The sequence below is a fragment of the Eschscholzia californica genome, unplaced genomic scaffold (genome assembly GCF_041429995.1).
Source record: "Eschscholzia californica isolate CP2 unplaced genomic scaffold, dmEscCali1.0.p SCAF_2, whole genome shotgun sequence".
Classification (NCBI taxonomy): Eukaryota; Viridiplantae; Streptophyta; class Magnoliopsida; order Ranunculales; family Papaveraceae; genus Eschscholzia; species Eschscholzia californica.
Window position 1 is genome coordinate 36,594,618 of NW_028238309.1, and position 17,610 is coordinate 36,612,227.

Here is a 17,610-nt window from a genome sequence, read left to right on the forward strand (position 1 = left end):
TTACAGTCGCCGGCAGTAGCAGGGAACCCTAGTGTTCTCGGGAAGAACAAAGTTGTTCGGGTCGGGTGGCTAATGTTATTGGACTACAAGAGTCTGATTTTGTTAAAAAAATCAGACCTATTCAGCCACAAGAGTCTAAGAACAAAGCTAAATCAGACCTAATTGGTCGAATAACAAAAATAAATCAGACCTAATTGGTTGGATTAGGTCTCCTGGATTGGTCGAATAACAAAGCTGAATCAGACCTAATTGGTCGGATCAGGTGTAGGGTCTCAGATTTTGTCTAAAAAATAAACAAAATTGAAAATTAAATAAATAATGATTTTGAAATAGATAGGAAGACTGACCTTTGAGTGTCGATAAAAAAAAACGTAGAGATGACGAGAAGAATTCCCAAATAATGATCAAAGAAACAATGAAATCCTTAAGCTCGTGATACCATGTTAAATCAAGAATTCCGACACAACTAATAGAGAATCAAAAGGTGATTTCATTGATAGTAATGAGCAAATATTTATATGTTTGTACAAGGAGAAAACTTTACATGATTAGAAATACGGAAAAGGAAAATATATTACAAAGATGCTAAATTGGAAGGAAACTAAATACTGAAATAATATTCTTCATATATTGTAGTTGATTGATGGAAGAAGGGAGATATTCTTCCTTTACTCTTGGTATTACTTCAATATGCAACTATTTGATAATAGGCATTAGAAAACTCTTAGGGTTTAATTTTGTAAAGGTCGTATCTACAACGATGTAGTCGTCATTGTATATATTGTATCAAATAGGGGTGTGCAAAAATAGACCGAACCAATCAAACCAAACCGGTCCAGTCGGTTTTCTAACCAAACCAAACAACGAGTGGTTTGGTATGGTTGTAGATTTTCAAAAACCAACTGGTTTGGTTCGGTAAATGGATGTAATTTTTAGGAACCATTAAAACCAAACCAAACCAGTTAAGTTCAATTAATATTTATAATTGTATATTTACATATTTTTTTTCTAAAATATATCTACCATATCTCCATAATTTCATACAAATACAACAACACCACTACAATATAATGTTACTAGCTAGTATTATATTAAAACAATTCGTGTATCGATAATATTACTAGCTACTACATAATATTTCGGTCGGTGGCCTGCACATGTCTTTAATGTTTCAAACGTTTTTCGATGTATTATGTTAGTTTGATTGTTTCTCCAGATTTTTAAAGAGTGTTTTCTTGATTTTATACGTCAGTGTATGAAGAAAGTAACTCGATTCGCCAATTTTCATGGAGAACAAATTGTTTTATGGATGGTTTGGTGTCCAGTAGTATCCAAACCGCTTATGATGGTTTGGTTAGTAACCGAACCAAACCATGAGCGGTTTGGTAATGGTTTGAAAAATCACTAACCAAACCATGAGCGGTTTGGTAACGGATGATACCAAATTATCGGATACCGAACCAACGAACACCCCTAGGATCAAATTGCAGTGAATGCTACCCACATCCATAAATATATACACAGTCACTTGACGTTGTCGCAAACACAACCTTGTTATTGTTTTAAATTCTTGTTGCTATGTTGTGTTTACTATATTTATTGTACTATATTTTACACTGTAGGTGTAATAGAATATTTGTTACTGTATATATTGTGTTTACTTTATTTTATATTGTAGATGTAATAAAATCTCAAGTAAAAGGATTCTAATCGTGAAAATGACCACTTTCTATACAGAGCGAATATCGAACCGAAAAGGTGGGATCTTGAATTGTAACGAAGAATATCATAACTACAATATTTTGTGGTTATGTTATTATTTAAATTTTGTTGGACTCTTTGTCCACAACCAAATTCTTCAATAGTGGGTTTAATACCGTTTCCCATGTATATTTTGTGCATTTGTTTTTCTTCAAGTTAGTTTGAAAATGGATTTAGAATATGTTCTAACTCATTTTCATATCTACCACTCGAGTCTTGTAGTATAAAGTGGTTGGTTTTTTGTTTGTGAATCTTGATTACCCTCTAGTCCGTTCCCAGATTTTTATCAATAGTTCAAAAGCTATGAAACGTTGGATGAGAAAGGCATGAATATGTTACAGTTGCGCGAAATAAATTAGTTTCGGTAACTAGAGATTCATCACTTTATAAGACTCAAAATGCTCAACAAGCGCGTCGTGCCGGAGGCACGGGTTATACCTAGTAAATATACAAGAGAGGTTAATGGTTTTCCTCACACAAAACATATTCATATTCTTTTAATAGAGAAAACCCATTTCTATTTGAACTAGGAAAAATAATTACTTTTTTTATTCGGGATATGATGGATCTTCATCAATAGTTCTCAGGGATTTTTTTAGGAATGGTTTTAGGAGTTTTCTTGAAACTTTTTGTGTTTTTAACATTTATGATTTTGTGCTCAATTAAATGGGGTTAAAAAATTTCAAGGGATATCTTATTAGGTTGTACAATTTCATACAACTTTGTCTCTCAGTACTAATGTCATTTTTGAAGTTTATGATGAAGTGTTGTTACCCAGAAGAGTAGTGGTATAAGTTGTGCCTTATATCAATAATATGGGCACTCTTTGGCACAAAAAGATATGCAGCATTTGTGTGTAAATGGGTCACGTATAGGAATAATATGGGGCACATTTTGAACTATCGTTATGCCAAAATCACATTCCAAAATAGTGTTGGTCGTGCAAGAACAACTCGTGAATCGCATTTCCAGCAAAATATAATTCACTCCTTTCAAACATAGGGAAGTGGGTTTTCTTTGAATGTAAATTAAATAATACAAAATCAGCCTCTATCAATCATATTATTGACCAAATCAAATAGTAGGGTGAAGTATTGTGTTAATATGAAACACAACAAACAAAAAATTGTTCTCATTATCATTTTATTTTCCCATATGCAAACGTAACCTTAGTGGCTCCCACCCAATTATCTTTTGACCAAGTAAGAATCTCAATCCACAAACTAATAAATTCTAAATTACGTGATGATCCAATTCATCTTTTCTTTGCCTCCAAATCTGTCCCCGATTTCTAACCACCACCCAATCTATCACCAAACCCTTACCACCATTACCCATATTATAAACAGTATTCATTTTAGTTTGTTGATTGGAATTCGAACTTGGGATTTCTCTCTTTATGACCCAATTGACAGAAGTTGGATGAAGATCTTCAATAACCATTTCTTGATTTACTTCTCTAAAAAGAGAGAATCACCAAAAATGTAAGAACTTCAGAAAAAAATAGTTATCTATTCTGATCTAGGATCCTATAGTCAGCCTAACACCCTAACCACCGTCTTCATCTCTACCTCTCATACGACTCTATAATGATAAGTTTGAAGAGAAAAGAAATACTAGTCGACAAAAAAGAAAGAACGAAATACATAGAAGAGGAAATTCCGGCGAAGGGAGGCCCTTCGCCAGATATACAAGATCTCGATCTCTTTCTCTCTCTAGGGTTAAGCAGAGCGGTTACGCAGAGGGAGAGTTTTAATGGAAATGACGCCTCAAAATTACAACTTCTACATTTAGCCAAGCATGGAGCGAATAGAGTTGATCCCTAAATTGGAAATCGAACAACAGTTGACCATTACAGAGTAAAAAGAAGGTTCGGCCTTAATCTTCCTTAGATATATGGTGGTTCTTAGGTTGGTTCCCTTAATTTTTTACCATTTGAAGAGATAGTATTTGTGTAAAACTGAGATGGACGTGAAAGAAGCTTGGGCTCCTGGAGATTTAAACTTTGCAACTAGGGTTCCTGCTCACATGCTAATCATCACAATCACTCTCTGCTATTCTGTTATAGCCTTGGATGACTAATCCTTCGGATTCAGGCTTTGAAAGTTTATGTAAAAAGATATGAAAGTTATGGACGTATGTGGCCTCACATGCACAATCAGTGGGCGCCCAAAAAGGCGATCTGTTTGGAGGAGATTAAAAATGAAGTCGTCCATCCAGTTAGTGATGCGGAGCAATGGAGAAGAGAGAATTATTAGTTTTCTTTATGCTTAGTACAATAAAGGTTATGTTTCTCTGTTGGTCTTTAGGGCCTGTTTTGTTGGTCTTTAGGACCTTTTTGTTATTTTCGTTTTTTATTCAGGACCGAGTGTTTTGATCATGGACCACCATTGGGAGTTTTCTTCATCATCTTACAACTCTCTCTACCGATGTACCGGAATCAGAGGCGCAAATCGGAGTTCTGCACGCCGACGGTTGACGGCGAGAAGAGAAGAAGATGAAAGAAACATCAGTTATATAACTACCCTCACATGGTTAGTGGCGACTGTACCAGAAGAAGCCCACCAGTTAGATCAGGCAGCGCTAGCGGCACCCCAAGTGGGCATAACTTGTCTTATTTGTCCGGTTATGGTTGTGTCTTTGTTGTTTAAACTTCATGTTGTAATTCTCATTAGCCTATTGGCCTTTTATGAAGTTTGATTTCAAAAAAAAAAAAAAAAAAATTCATCTTTTCTTATTTTATTTCCCTCTATTCTGTTTTAACTTTAGGTGCACCCATTTGGACGATACATTTGACTTGACCAACATGTAAGTCGGCCGTACTGAAGGTGACAATTTAGAAAATTTTGGATGCAGTTACTCGTCTGAGCATGCCTCAAAGGTCAGGTACTTTAGGTAATTTTTCGGACTCATGCAAGACGATAAAAGTTCAAGCAAAACTGTCGCGAGAAGAGAAACCCAATGACGTGCCTATACAAAAAAAAAATATCATTTGCACCACCGAAGCCCAACTTCTATTTAAGATGTTGTGGAGCTCAAGGGGCATGCGGAGCATGGCCATGTCGTGGGAAGCACACACCAGGAGCGTGGCTGAGATTTTGTGAGCCCTTGTGCCAAATTTTGGGAAGTCCCTTGTAAGATAAATAAAAACTAACAAAACTTGTTAACTAATAGGCAAAATGACATTAAATTGTTAATCCATCCAAACTTGATATATATTGAACCAAATAACAAAAATTAATAGATAAGTTACACAAATTTGAAAAAAAAATGAAATTAGGGAAATAATGAGTAGAGAACTTACCGAGAACTTTGAAATATCGGGATGATGTCGTCTCCTTCTAATTTCTTTCTATATATTGAATTTGCAAATCTAGAATCGTTGACTTGGTTCAATTTAAATTTGGTAATGGATCAAGTATGAAAATTTTGTACAATTAGAGCACCTGATTATGTAATCGATAGTACCATAGTAGAGAGAAAAAATTGAAAGGAGACAAAATTATTTGTTTATAAAGGTAGAAGTTGAAAATTAAAGTGGAGAGGGAATCAGAGAGATGGAGTCAAAAAGCCTACGTTGTGCCGCATGACAACCAACACTTTGAGGGCTCATATATTGAATTGGGCTCGGGCCATCATGAGCGAAGTACAAAGTTTTGGGTGGAAACAAAAAGAATTTGGAACTTTTTGTTTCCTTCAAACACTTAAACCCTTATATTTTTCAGCTTCTTCTTCCCTCTTCTACTACCACCATCAACTCCACGACTTCAACCATTAACTCTGGCGACAATTCCATCATCTACGACAACACTTTTCTTCTCTCATCTTCACTCTTCTCTCTCTCTATCTGTCTCCCTTTCTTCTTCTCTCACATATGCTCTGCCGAAGGGAAGACGCCCCTTCGCCAGAGCTCTGGTTTTAGAAGAAATCAGATCTAGTTTCGTCTAGAAACCATAGAACCAGAGAAGGGGGCCCCTCCCCTTAGGCGAAGATAAAGAGAGAAAAGATAGAGAGGGATGAGAGAGAGGAGAAAGACAGAAGAGAGAGAAGAGGGAGGGAGATAGAAGATGAGAACGCCGACGAGTTTCTCTAACCGATGACAATACCGCCCACATGAAAGGGAGGTATGTTTGGGGAAACATTTTTGGTTTTTTTTATTCTCCCAAAATTTTTCTTATTTTTCCCAAATCACCCGCTTCTTTTTCACCCCTCATCCGACCATCCCGACCCCGTGACTGGTGGTACTAAGCGCGATTACCCGACGCTGCCCCATCCACCCCGAAACAAAAACCATTTTGAATCAGAAATTCCAGGAAGGAATCATAGAAAGAAAATGGTGGCTCGCAAGTTCTTCCTTCACCACGAGGATTCTCTCCACGACCTTGATTATGAGACCGGAGATGGCCTCGAAGTATTTCTCTCTCTAAAACTCTCTCCTCTCTCTCTCTCTAGAATCTCACTTCTCTTTCTGAATTCAATTCCCTCTCTCTTGTTGCAGGTTCTGAAATTCCAGATCTTCTCACTAACTTCAGTTCCACCAGACGAACAAAAGGTTTAATTCTTGTTATCTCATCTCTGTTTATATTATCAAATTCTCTGTTTTTATCTCCTTGTCCGGATTTTTCTGAAATTGTTGTGTTGTTGCTGAAAAGATCTTTGGAGGTGATCAGGATCTGCTTATAACCGATGACTCTGATCTCAATTTAGTATCTGAAAAACTACGGTTAGTATCAATAACTGACAATGAAAAAGAAAAAGAAGTTGACCTTTCTGTACCAGTTCAGAGAGACGATAGTTCTTCATTAGCAATATCTGATGAGGAATTGGCTCGGATGTTGCAGGTAATTCAAAATTGTAGTAAAAAGGGCTGTTTTTTTTTCTTTAGAGTTTCAGTTTCCTTGTTCTCTTGAATATTTTTGCCCTAATTGTTTTTCAGGCTGAGGAGGAGGCTCTTTTCTTTCAGCAATTCCAAGCTAACGACAGTAGGAGAGAATTCGAGGATAGACTTCGACCTTACATAAGACAGGTTCTCATGGTAAGTTTCTATTGTTATTGTTTATGATTTTTCTTTGATGGCGATCTTCATGTTGGACACTATTAGGTGTGGGACGGATCCGTAATTTACCGTATGTACTAAAATTTTCATCTCTTCCGTATGTAATAAAACTTGGAATTGATCGGGTAACTAATATATGCTGATCGTATAGTATGAGGACCCAATTCGACAACAAGCGGCTCGGAGAACAGTTCCGGTTGATGAATTAGAGGAGAAAGCATTGGTATCTTTAGCTAAGGTATATTGTCTTCGTTTTCAGTAGTTGTTATATTTTCAGATATTCTCCTCTACTTGTTCCTCGATTATTAGATTACTGATTGGAACCCAACTTTCTCAATGATCTTCAAAGTTTGCTATAGTCTATGATATAGTAGCTGAAATAGTGACTCAAGCAATTAACATGCATAGCCCAAATAGTGTTGTATATACATTCTTTGCCGAGTACAAAATGTTTAAGGTGAGATTAGTCTGGAGTTTCCATGTACTTACTCACTAGCCAAGTCCATAAAGAAAGTCTCGTCCTGTGCATGTATGAAGCTTGTACTCCACTTTCAATTGGAGTATTAACCGAAGTGCAAGATTCCATTTCGTACCTTTACTACATTCGCATATTCACTTCGAGAAATAAATATGTCATATTCCATTTTCACGTTAATGGAAAGTAAATGACCCATTAACCTGAGGAAAGTCATCTCGAACTCTCTATCATACTTTTCTTGAACTTCAAGTAATGTGGAGTCTTTTTTTGGTGAAGTTCAACTCATCAACATAAGTACATAACAAACAAACAACAGAGAAAGGATCACTATTTGTAGGCTCAAGCTCTCAGTTCAACTCATCAACACGAACCCACCCAAAAGGTCTCGACACAGCACTTACTAAATTTGAGTGTTCACCTATAGCCCAGGCTCCATACACGCTTGCGAGCGATGTGGGATTATCACAGGTTTACATGGGATTGCCAAGGTTTGCATAGGGATCATGCCTATAAACTATTAACCATCGAGCACAATCCTGAAAGCATTGGGCATGCCTTTTTAACAAAGACCAATACAAAATTTTGGTCTTCAGTCTAATTTTCCATAGTTAAATTTGAATATTCTCTCCTTGAAATAAAAAGGAAAAATAAAATAAAATAGATGTCATTGATTTCTAAGACCTGTTAATATGCACTGAAGCATAAGTATTTAAGTGCATGATCGGTGTACTATTGGACTTCTGCCCCCAATGTGGCTCTTTGTTCTTGACAAAACTGTTCATTGATCTTTGCTTTCTGTAAAAAAAATGTAATTTATCTTATTTATTATTTGAGAAAATTTATAATAAATTTCTCGATGTTGAATAGTTTATGACGTCATTCGGCTTCTGACTTGGTAATTGATTTATGGAACATATATTTTTTTTCATTCCCACGTCCTTATGTTCATCATAATTCTCGGTTATTACGTAGTTAAAAGAAACCACATTACTTGTTCTATTTCAGTATATGATTCCTTTCGTGCTTTTGATATGCATTCTTCTGCTTACGACGTATATGTCATATATTTGGAGGGGGTGAAGGGAATGTTGAATAATAGCGCATGACCAACTTAAGTGATGGACCTGAATCCTGATAGAGTATGATAATTATACATTTGAAATGGGTGCTTTTCCAATTCCTTTGGCTGATGATTTGGTAATTGGTCCTTCCAAAACCTTCATAACATTTTCAGGAGGGGAATTTCAAACCGTCAGATGCTGAAAAACGTCATGCCTTCTTGCTGCAATTGCTATTCTGGTTCAAACAATCATTTAGGTGCTGCTCTTTCCTAGCTCCTTGTTTTTTTCTTTGGTTTCTATTTTGTTTTTCATAAATAAAAGGACTTCTAGTTGCTTCAAAACAGAATGGATTTTATTAAGAAAAAGTGAAAAGAGAAGAATTAAGAGTACACTTGTCTCGGTTTGGCTCAAGTTTACAGATTAGTATATTGGTATACTTTGTGATGGCATATCTTTCATAATGTCATCAAAAAGCATAAAGCAATCACTACTTCGTCGTTCTGCGCTATTTAAACTGATTTCAGCCAGACATTACCATTAATATTTACAAATGAGATTTAATTTTTACGATTATGAAACCCTGATATCACTTGGTTGTTCTAACCCAGATAGTCTTTTATTTATCATTTTCTCTAGCAAAACAATTGTCGGCTTGTTGCTTACAAGGTATGGAACATATAATGTAGACGATAATAGTCCCTTACAGCTTAAAATCGAAAAGTTCTCTCTGTTACAGATTAACTTGGGTTATGTGGAATAGTTTCTTTACAGTCTCGACTCTTGATAAACCTATTTATCTAGTTCTTTTATGGCCTGAACAAAACATCAGGTGATGGTTCATGTATTTTCAGTTGCTATTAGTGATCTAGAACATGTTACGGAGAATGGTTGTCACTTTGGTGAATAGATGTAGAATGTGCAATATTGCTCAGGAATCAATATGCCAAGTACAATTTGGGTGTGAAACTGAAAACTCATCTTAGGCAAAATCGCATCTTAGGTTTACAGGTATTTCGTCTCACTTTTTGAGGTGTACTCATGAGCGCCTACCGAATTGATGTTAAGATATTTTCCTATCTGGGGAACTGTTTTTAAAAGTAATTATGTAGGAGCTCTCAATTTTCCACCCACTTGGTAATGTAGAAAGAAGGAACAAATTAATTTTTGAAGGGCAAAAAGCATCAAGCATTATCATAAAAGTTAAGACCATATAGTTAGGTGCATCTCAATTCAAAGAGCTAGAGTGTTTCAACATCCAGTTTTTCATGAAACATTAGTATGTCTTTCTTAAAAGACGATATACGTTATGAAAGAATAGCCTCATGCAAAATGGCATACATGTAATTGTAATTGTCATCGTAGCGACCCATTTTTTAATATTTTCAATATCTCAGTCTCTCAGAATGGGTGCACTACATTGATATGGTGAATATTGTTTCAGAACGGATGAACTTACCAGTTACCGTATGAGGTGGTCATGTTTAAATCTCATTGGAAGGGAAGGTACACAAAAAATTGGCTTAGAGAAAATTACGAGTGATGTCATCTCGCTTATTTGTTTAATCCCCAGCACAAGAGTAAATTAAAAAAGAAATCTCCAGCATTGAACGCAAAGACCTAGAGTCCAAATACTCAAGGAGAGCTGCATATGGTTTCTCCTGTAAATTAGTTGTAGCCCTACGTTAATTGATTTACTCTTCCTACTTCACAATTCAGTGAATTACAAGTTCGTTGGTTTCTCTTTTTTTTTTTTAATTGCAGGTGGGTTAACTCACCACCATGTGATGGTTGCGGTGGTGGCACTGTCAATTGTGGCATGGGGGTCCCACTTCCTTCTGAGGTTCAGTATGGAGCTTCTCGAGTTGAGCTTTCTAGGTATGGTTATATGATATCAGGATTTCACACTTGAACTGGTTCTCTCTGGTTCAGGTCACCTATCCTCTCTCTTAATATGCTAATTATATGTTCTTCACTCTATCTTAGATTTCAAAGTTATGAGTACTAATCCATGCAATCCACCATTTATAAGATGCTAAGAGCATTCTTTGTAGCCTTGTTTGCTGGAAGTCTGGAACGATAAAACTGTCTATACAGTCGTTTCCTTTTTTACTAGTTGTATGGTAGACCTTCTACTGGTGTTGGATATTGGATCCATGTTGCATAGATTAATTCCACACTTTCAATACATATTTCAAGTTGGCTGCTGTATTAGACATATTTGGTTCTTTTGCTCCCCTACTTTATCTATTGTCGTCATGCTTGCGTAAATTTATCTTCTTCAATTTTATAACAACCAGGTGCGCTAGTTGCTCAAGAGTTACTCGTTTCCCGCGGTACAATGATCCATTGAAGGTATTGCTGTTTGCTTAATCTAGAATTGGGAGAGAAAAGTCCATTTAATGATTTGCATCATTTGCATTCACCATGCAGCTTGTTGAAACAAGGAGAGGGCGTTGTGGAGAATGGGCTAATTGCTTTACACTCTATTGTCGAGCTTTTGACTACAAAACTCGTTTGGTTAGTCAACTGAAAAATGTTGTTTCTTTTATGGTTCTGCTATTGTTTTCCATTACTATTTTCATCAAAAGAGGAAGGTGCTTTTGCTGGTATGCTCTGGAGTGTAATAAACTACAACCTCACTGAACCTGTCTCTGAGTAGCCAATGAACATGACAATCCATTATGTGCAACTTAATTAATTTATGTAGAAATTTGTACGGAACTGAACAACAGAGTTTAATGCATTTTTCCTTATAAAATTTGTCCACATTTGAGTAATTCTGCTGTTTCATTTCTAATGATGGGCGGTTAAATGTTTTGAGTGTTCAAATTATAGGTAACCTCAGAAAACTACCTAAAGGCTTTGTATCTTTTCTTTTCGAGCGAAAATTACATCGAGATTGTCATTCATCGTCAATACTCATAACAGACTTTTACGGCTTAATTATATATAATATATTAGGAAATATAATATATTATAAATACTTATAAGTGGGATGTTCATGTAAATGACATTGATTTTCGTAAATGGTCATAGTGATAATGAATTATCATTTTCACATTGACTAACTTTCTTCCTAAGATAAGAATTATGATAGTACTTAGTTTGTCTGATCAATTTAAGTAGGTACTAGTTGTACTTCTGTGTCTGAATTATGTCTATTTTATGAGAGATAAAAGATCCAACCGAGACATGAACGGTAGACCATTTGAAGTTGTAGTAATCTAAGATCTGAGAAAACTGTGTCCTTACTTTGGTTTATTACATATAGATCTTGGATTTCACAGATCACGTCTGGACAGAGTGCTTTTCTCCTGATCTTGGCAGGTAATTCTATTCGCTCTACAATCTGATAAGCATAATTGTCTGCTGTCATCTTGATTCTGAGCAATGTTGGTAAGCACTTGATTAAACAGATGGATGCACCTTGACCCTTGTGAAGGAGTGTATGACAAACCATTGCTGTACGAAAAAGGGTACTTTCTCTGTACACACTTTCAGCATAGACGTATTAATTTGAACGAATCTGGAGCCTAAGATCTTTCAGCTATTGTTTTTGTCGTTGCTCATGTTTGATTGAAGCTGGAATAAGAAGTTGAGTTACATAGTTGCCATTGCGAAAGATGGAATCCGTGATGTCACCAAACGTTACACAAGGAAGTGGCATGAGGTATGTTAGTATTGTTTTCGTATTATCTGTTCTAGTAGATACCATCCTTCTTTATTAGAACATGTAATTTGGATTTTTCTTCTCTCTTTTCATTCATCAAATAGATAAAAGCTTTTCATGTTGTAGGTTTTGACTCGTCGTAACATTACCTCAGAAGATGTTGTCTTTTCTGTTCTCTCTGATATAACAAAAGAATGTCGAAAAGATCTTACATTCCAAGCGCTTGCAATGCTTGAAGATCAGGACAGGAGTGAAGCAGAAGCACTAGATAGAGAGCTCCATGAAGAGGATGATACCTCAATTTCATTACCAGGAAGACAAAGCGGAGCCAAAGAATGGCGTATAGCAAGATCTGAGTTGGGTTCTGAAGGGAATGATTGTTGGAGTGATTCTTCATGCCCATCCCGCGCATGTGTAGATAAGCATGTTAGTAGAGTTTATGGATCTCTTTCATCTCTCGTCTCTCATTTTGTTGACAGTGGTATTTCAAACTGTGATGCGGGTGAAATTCTCAAGCTGATTAAAAGTGTTCTGGTGGATCTTAGCAAAAGCTCTTTCAGAGCGAGGGACATTTCCATAAAATCAGATTCGAATGCTTCCAAGGTGTTTGAACCGAAAATTATGCCCTTCACAAATGATGTTCTTGAATCTCTTTCCCTAAGGACCGAGTTAAAGTCAGATGGAGAAGTCAATATTTGTTTGGCTGGTGACCCTGTTGAAACCTCTATTGCGCTGCCAGTGGCAATGGATGCCCTTGATTATATTATTGATAATCTTAACAATATTCTTTTCTCTGGTAGAGATTCTCTCTTTATACCTTTTTTAAACTTAAACCGGTTGTCATCTGGTTCAGTTCGTGCAAGTGGTGAAGAATTACCTTTTGGAATTGTAAGTAGTCTTATTATTGAGTTTTCAGTTCTTTAAAATGAACACTTGGAAATGTTCCTAACACTGACAATTCCAGGTTACATCTGCATTTGATGGTATCTGCAAGTCTAAATGGGAAGAACCAAATGGAGCAAAAGGTATACAATCTTTGAGCAAGTGAAGTTTACAATCGTATTCCTTAATTTGGTGAAACAAGGTTCTATTATTGGTTTAGGTCTATATTCTGGTCTGCTGGCTTTAAAACAGAACTGTTTATGTTCGTCTACAAATGACTAAAATTGTCGCTAAAGTTGATTGTGGTGTTATTCCACTGGCTAAGTTCCCAAACACGGCTTATCATGAATCCATAATAGCTGCTACTGCCAAAATACTTCCGCTGGAAACTGCAAAACTTGACCATTTTCAATGTTTGGGCAATCATATGTTAGATTATATGCACTTAACTAGAAGTCTAGAACTTCTTCAAGAACCAATTTCATGGTCATTTGAAAGTCAATGAATTGAGGAGAATGTATAGGTTTAGAAGGTAATACCCCTTAGTGACTTATCTTCCAATTATGGTTTTAGTAAGGAATGATATAAAAGCTAAAAGATTAGGACGTGAAACTGTAAAATTGGAATTTTATTAATATTCTTAAACTTTTGTTCTCTTCATTTCTAGATTATAACCTTTTATCATGTAGGCTGCTGGGTATTATATAAAGTAACGGATGGTAAGATGCATGATCTTGAGGCATATGAGATTATGTCGGCCAATGATGCTCCCGAGAGAGATCCAATGAGTTGGTAAGTTGTTTTTGTAAAATAGGTGACTACAGTTTATCTTCAAATCTTTTGTTGTTTAAAAGAATTGGTTTCGTGACTAGCAAAAGATATTTCTGAATGAACTGCTAAATTGCTAACTCTGTTTCGGGTTGAGATGTAGTTGGATCAAGTTAATATTGAGAGATAAATTTAATTTCGTAGAAAAATCGAAGTAAATGAAGACAACCTGATCGTACATAAAATCTTCCAGTATCCACCCCCTATTGAAACCTCTTACCACCAAATTAATTTAGTGTTTCTTGATTCCTTTTCACTTTTGTTTTCAATTCTTTCTTCTTTTTCTAATTGTGTACGAATTTAATAGCAAATCCTGATTGGTGCTCCAGATTCGCTGGGGGGGTTCACCCCAGGCACAGTGAGATAACTAGAAGCGGAATTAGAGCCATTCTTTGTGCTGAAAAACTTTATTTTCTTTACACTTTCTTTGGATATTACTCTGTCAATACCTTGCTTCTTGTATGAAAATGTTGCATTCTCATCAGACATTTACCTAAAAAGAAGAATCTGCGTATGGTTGAACACGTCGCATGATTACTTTTAAATATCAGGCTACCACCAAAGAGCTTACTTGGTCAATTTCTATATGGGTGTATAGCTCATTTTGCTTGAGTTTTTCTTTGCAATCGAAATTATTGGTGTATAAATGGATCTTTTTTATTTCCACTCTCCGGCTCCGCATAACACAGTCGTGATAGTTTTAATTCAATTACCGTCTGTTGATGATTTCATTTCACTTCTTAACTATTTCCTTTCAGGGTTCTTGAGGGAAGCAATGACGGAGGATTTAACTGGCATGTATTGGACGAACAAAACTCTCAGATATTTGAAACCCGTTTCCATCGCAAATCATTTAAGATCTCTAAAGTGGGTTACTCATCAAACTTGTTCAGGTAAATCATCCACAATCCTACTCACAATTTTCAGATTCTTTACCTCAGAATATTTTCTTAAAATCACCATATTTTAATACTCTTACAGGTTCCGATTCCTCGCTGTTCGAGATGCAGCAGCAACATCACGCTTACAAATAGGTAATATTGACCTTTACGAAAGAAGAGCGAGTTAATGAATGTATAGTCAGCGTGCATAATTTATCATCATAAATTTACCCTTTTAGAGTGAACAGTATTGGATATAAATAATACATGCATGGGTAATGAAAAATGACTATGGTAAAAGTTGGAGCATTTGATTTTATCATTTAGTGAGTAAGATATTGTTGAATAATGGGTTATCTCATATGATAATGCAGACCTTAGTTACTTCCTCATATTCCAATTACTAGGTAAAAGTTATGTCCATTTGGTTGTAATCCTTATATAGTGGTACAGACTCTCAACAAAAAAAATATATAGTGGTACGGATATATCAATGTAGTACCTGATTTTTTTCTTGGAGAATAAGTAAAGAGTTAATTCCTATTTGGCCCCTTACTTTGTGACCAGCTTCCTTTATGGCCTCATATTTTCTGTAAATTCAAATATGACCCCCTTTTTTGAAGTAAATGTCCTAACCGCCCTGTCTATATTTATTTTTTCAAAATAAAATTAAAAAGAAAACTTCAATTCCACCTCATTTCCCTTTCCCCCACACATATCTTTCCACGTCACCTCTCTCTCTTTCTCTCTCTCCAACTCACCTCTCTCTCTCTCTCTCTCTCTCTCTCTCTCTCTCTCTCTCCAACTCTGCTCTCTTCTCCGATAAAGGTCGTCGGCCGGAAAAGTTTTCGGACGGAAAAGTTTTCGGCCGGCGACCTTCATAAAAAGAAAACACTCATTTCTCTCTCTCTAAAAACTCCGACAAGGGGTCATCCTTCGCCGGAGATCTGGTCTGTTGAAGAAGCACAAACCGTTGGAAACTTCAAGTACAGAAGCACAAACCTCCATTACGGAACTGGATGAGATTTTTGTTGGAATATTCGTCGTGTTTTCATAATGAAAATCAAATCGGAGGAGCATTGGCTTTAGAATCTTCTTTCTTTCTCGATTTGATCTGATAAAGTTGTTCCTTAGTTTGGGTAAGTAATAGGGGCATCACTTAGTGATACCTTTAGTCTTATGTGTCAAGTTCTAATCGAGTTAAGGGGTGAAAGTAGAGATCCTCAATTTTCTTGTGTCCAATGCAAAATTGCATACTTATTCTATTTACTTGTCTCACATAATTATTTTGTAAATAAATAAAGATTTATTTCTATTAGTTCAAACTCAAATATTAAAGAGTCGGACAATTAGAGATATCTCATAATGACGCTCCATTTATAGAGCATTGCATGGGAAAATGTTTAAAATTAAACTCTACAAGTTTAATGCAACACTCAAAGTTTCTAAGATCGAGTGTTGCATTGAAAATGTTCTTCATAAGAAAAACATGTTTTGAAATTGAATAGACGAGATTAAAGATATAAAGGACCTCGTAAGTAATGTTTAAAAGACAAAGAACCTAAGTTCAAAATATGTAGAGAGGGAAAGTGTTTTGAGTTTTGGAGTTTTTTTTCTGCTAATGCTAGAGCAACTACAATTCTATTGCCAATTTTGGTTTACTTATGAACACATGTAACTTTGATTGGTGATTTCTAGATTCAATTTTCTCCTTCTGTGTATCTTTTTTTCTTCTAGATTTGCTTAGTGAAATTGCGAGATTTGTAAAGCGAGTTGCCATTGTGTAAACTGAATTTGCAAGCTTTGCATACCTAGTTTGTAAGATAAGCATACCTACATTGCAAACCGAGTTTGCAAAATCTACAAATTGTTTTTAGTTCATGTAGAGATAATTTGTGAGATTTCTAAACTCAGTTTAAAATTTTGGCATTCCGATTTGCAAATTTTGTAAATAGTTTGCAAGAAAAATTTAAAAGAACACCTTCTCAATTATTATTATTTTGGAGAAAAAATTGATTTTGTTAGAAGACTAGTGAAAATCCTTTCGAAATATACAAGTTTTATCGAAATCACACTTTTAATAAAAAGTTATATGTATTTAAAGTTTGAAGAAAAATTAAGAGTCAACACTTGGTCACCCAAGTGATTAAACTGTTGACATATACTCCAAAAGTCTCTGGAGGTCTCGGGTTCTCCAGAGGAAGTGGAATCCTTGAGTTAATGAAATCGAGATTAATAGGGTATAAATAATGTAGTTGGCCTTTAGGCCATAGTATGGTTCGGCTATAGACATGTTCTTGTTAAATTTGGCAGTATCGTGCTTATTACATCTTTGATGTATCAATGCTATTGTAATGACTATCGTACATTGATAGGCCTAAAATAGGTCTATTCCCGCAAGTATACGGAGTCAAGTTATAGTATGTTAGTAAATTCGTGAATCGTCCCAAGGGATAGGCAGGCAACTTCGGATATTGAAGGCGAGTTTAACCCAATAATCAAGATGTCAATAGCTACTTAGACTAAAACACACACACACCCCACTTCATAAATTTGGTGATTGATTTGTAAGAAATAAGAAAACAAATAAAACTAAATAAACTATCTAAGTGAGAGGTGAGAGAGATTCAGGAGAAGAGTCGCAAGAAGTCGGACAAGATTCGGGTGAAAGTCGAGTGAGAGGGATACTTTGGTTCACAAGATTGATAACGATTACTACTAATTATCTACTAGAATGGAAAGTTAATTAACTTCACCCACATACATTAACACTCCAAAGTATAATGTGTCACAATAAGTATAATCGAACAAAAGTTACTAAGCATCGACTATCTAGCTATGCACGCACTATCTAATTACGTATCAATGAACTAATATGACATTCCAAAGTATAATGCGTCACAATAAGTATAATCGATCAAAATTTACTAAGCATCGACTATCTAGCTATGTACGCACTATCTAATTACGTGTCAATAGACGATTAAGATCGA

At 35.7% G+C, this 17,610-nt stretch overlaps 1 protein-coding gene across 1 annotated transcript; it reads left to right on the top strand.

The window, feature by feature from the left end:
- Positions 1-5,991: 5,991 nt before the first annotated feature.
- PNG1 (peptide-N-glycanase 1) lies at positions 5,992-15,009 on the top strand. Its single transcript, XM_086658602.1, has 17 exons — positions 5,992-6,172; positions 6,260-6,313; positions 6,414-6,602; positions 6,698-6,796; positions 6,969-7,055; positions 8,530-8,612; positions 10,118-10,231; positions 10,654-10,708; positions 10,787-10,873; positions 11,628-11,683; positions 11,773-11,832; positions 11,939-12,026; positions 12,153-12,914; positions 12,991-13,051; positions 13,598-13,700; positions 14,495-14,629; positions 14,718-15,009. The coding sequence occupies exons 1-17, from the start codon at positions 6,095-6,097 to the stop codon at positions 14,803-14,805; spliced, it is 2,199 nt and encodes a 732-aa protein (XP_086514728.1). The 5' UTR covers positions 5,992-6,094; the 3' UTR covers positions 14,806-15,009.
- Positions 15,010-17,610: the final 2,601 nt, after the last annotated feature.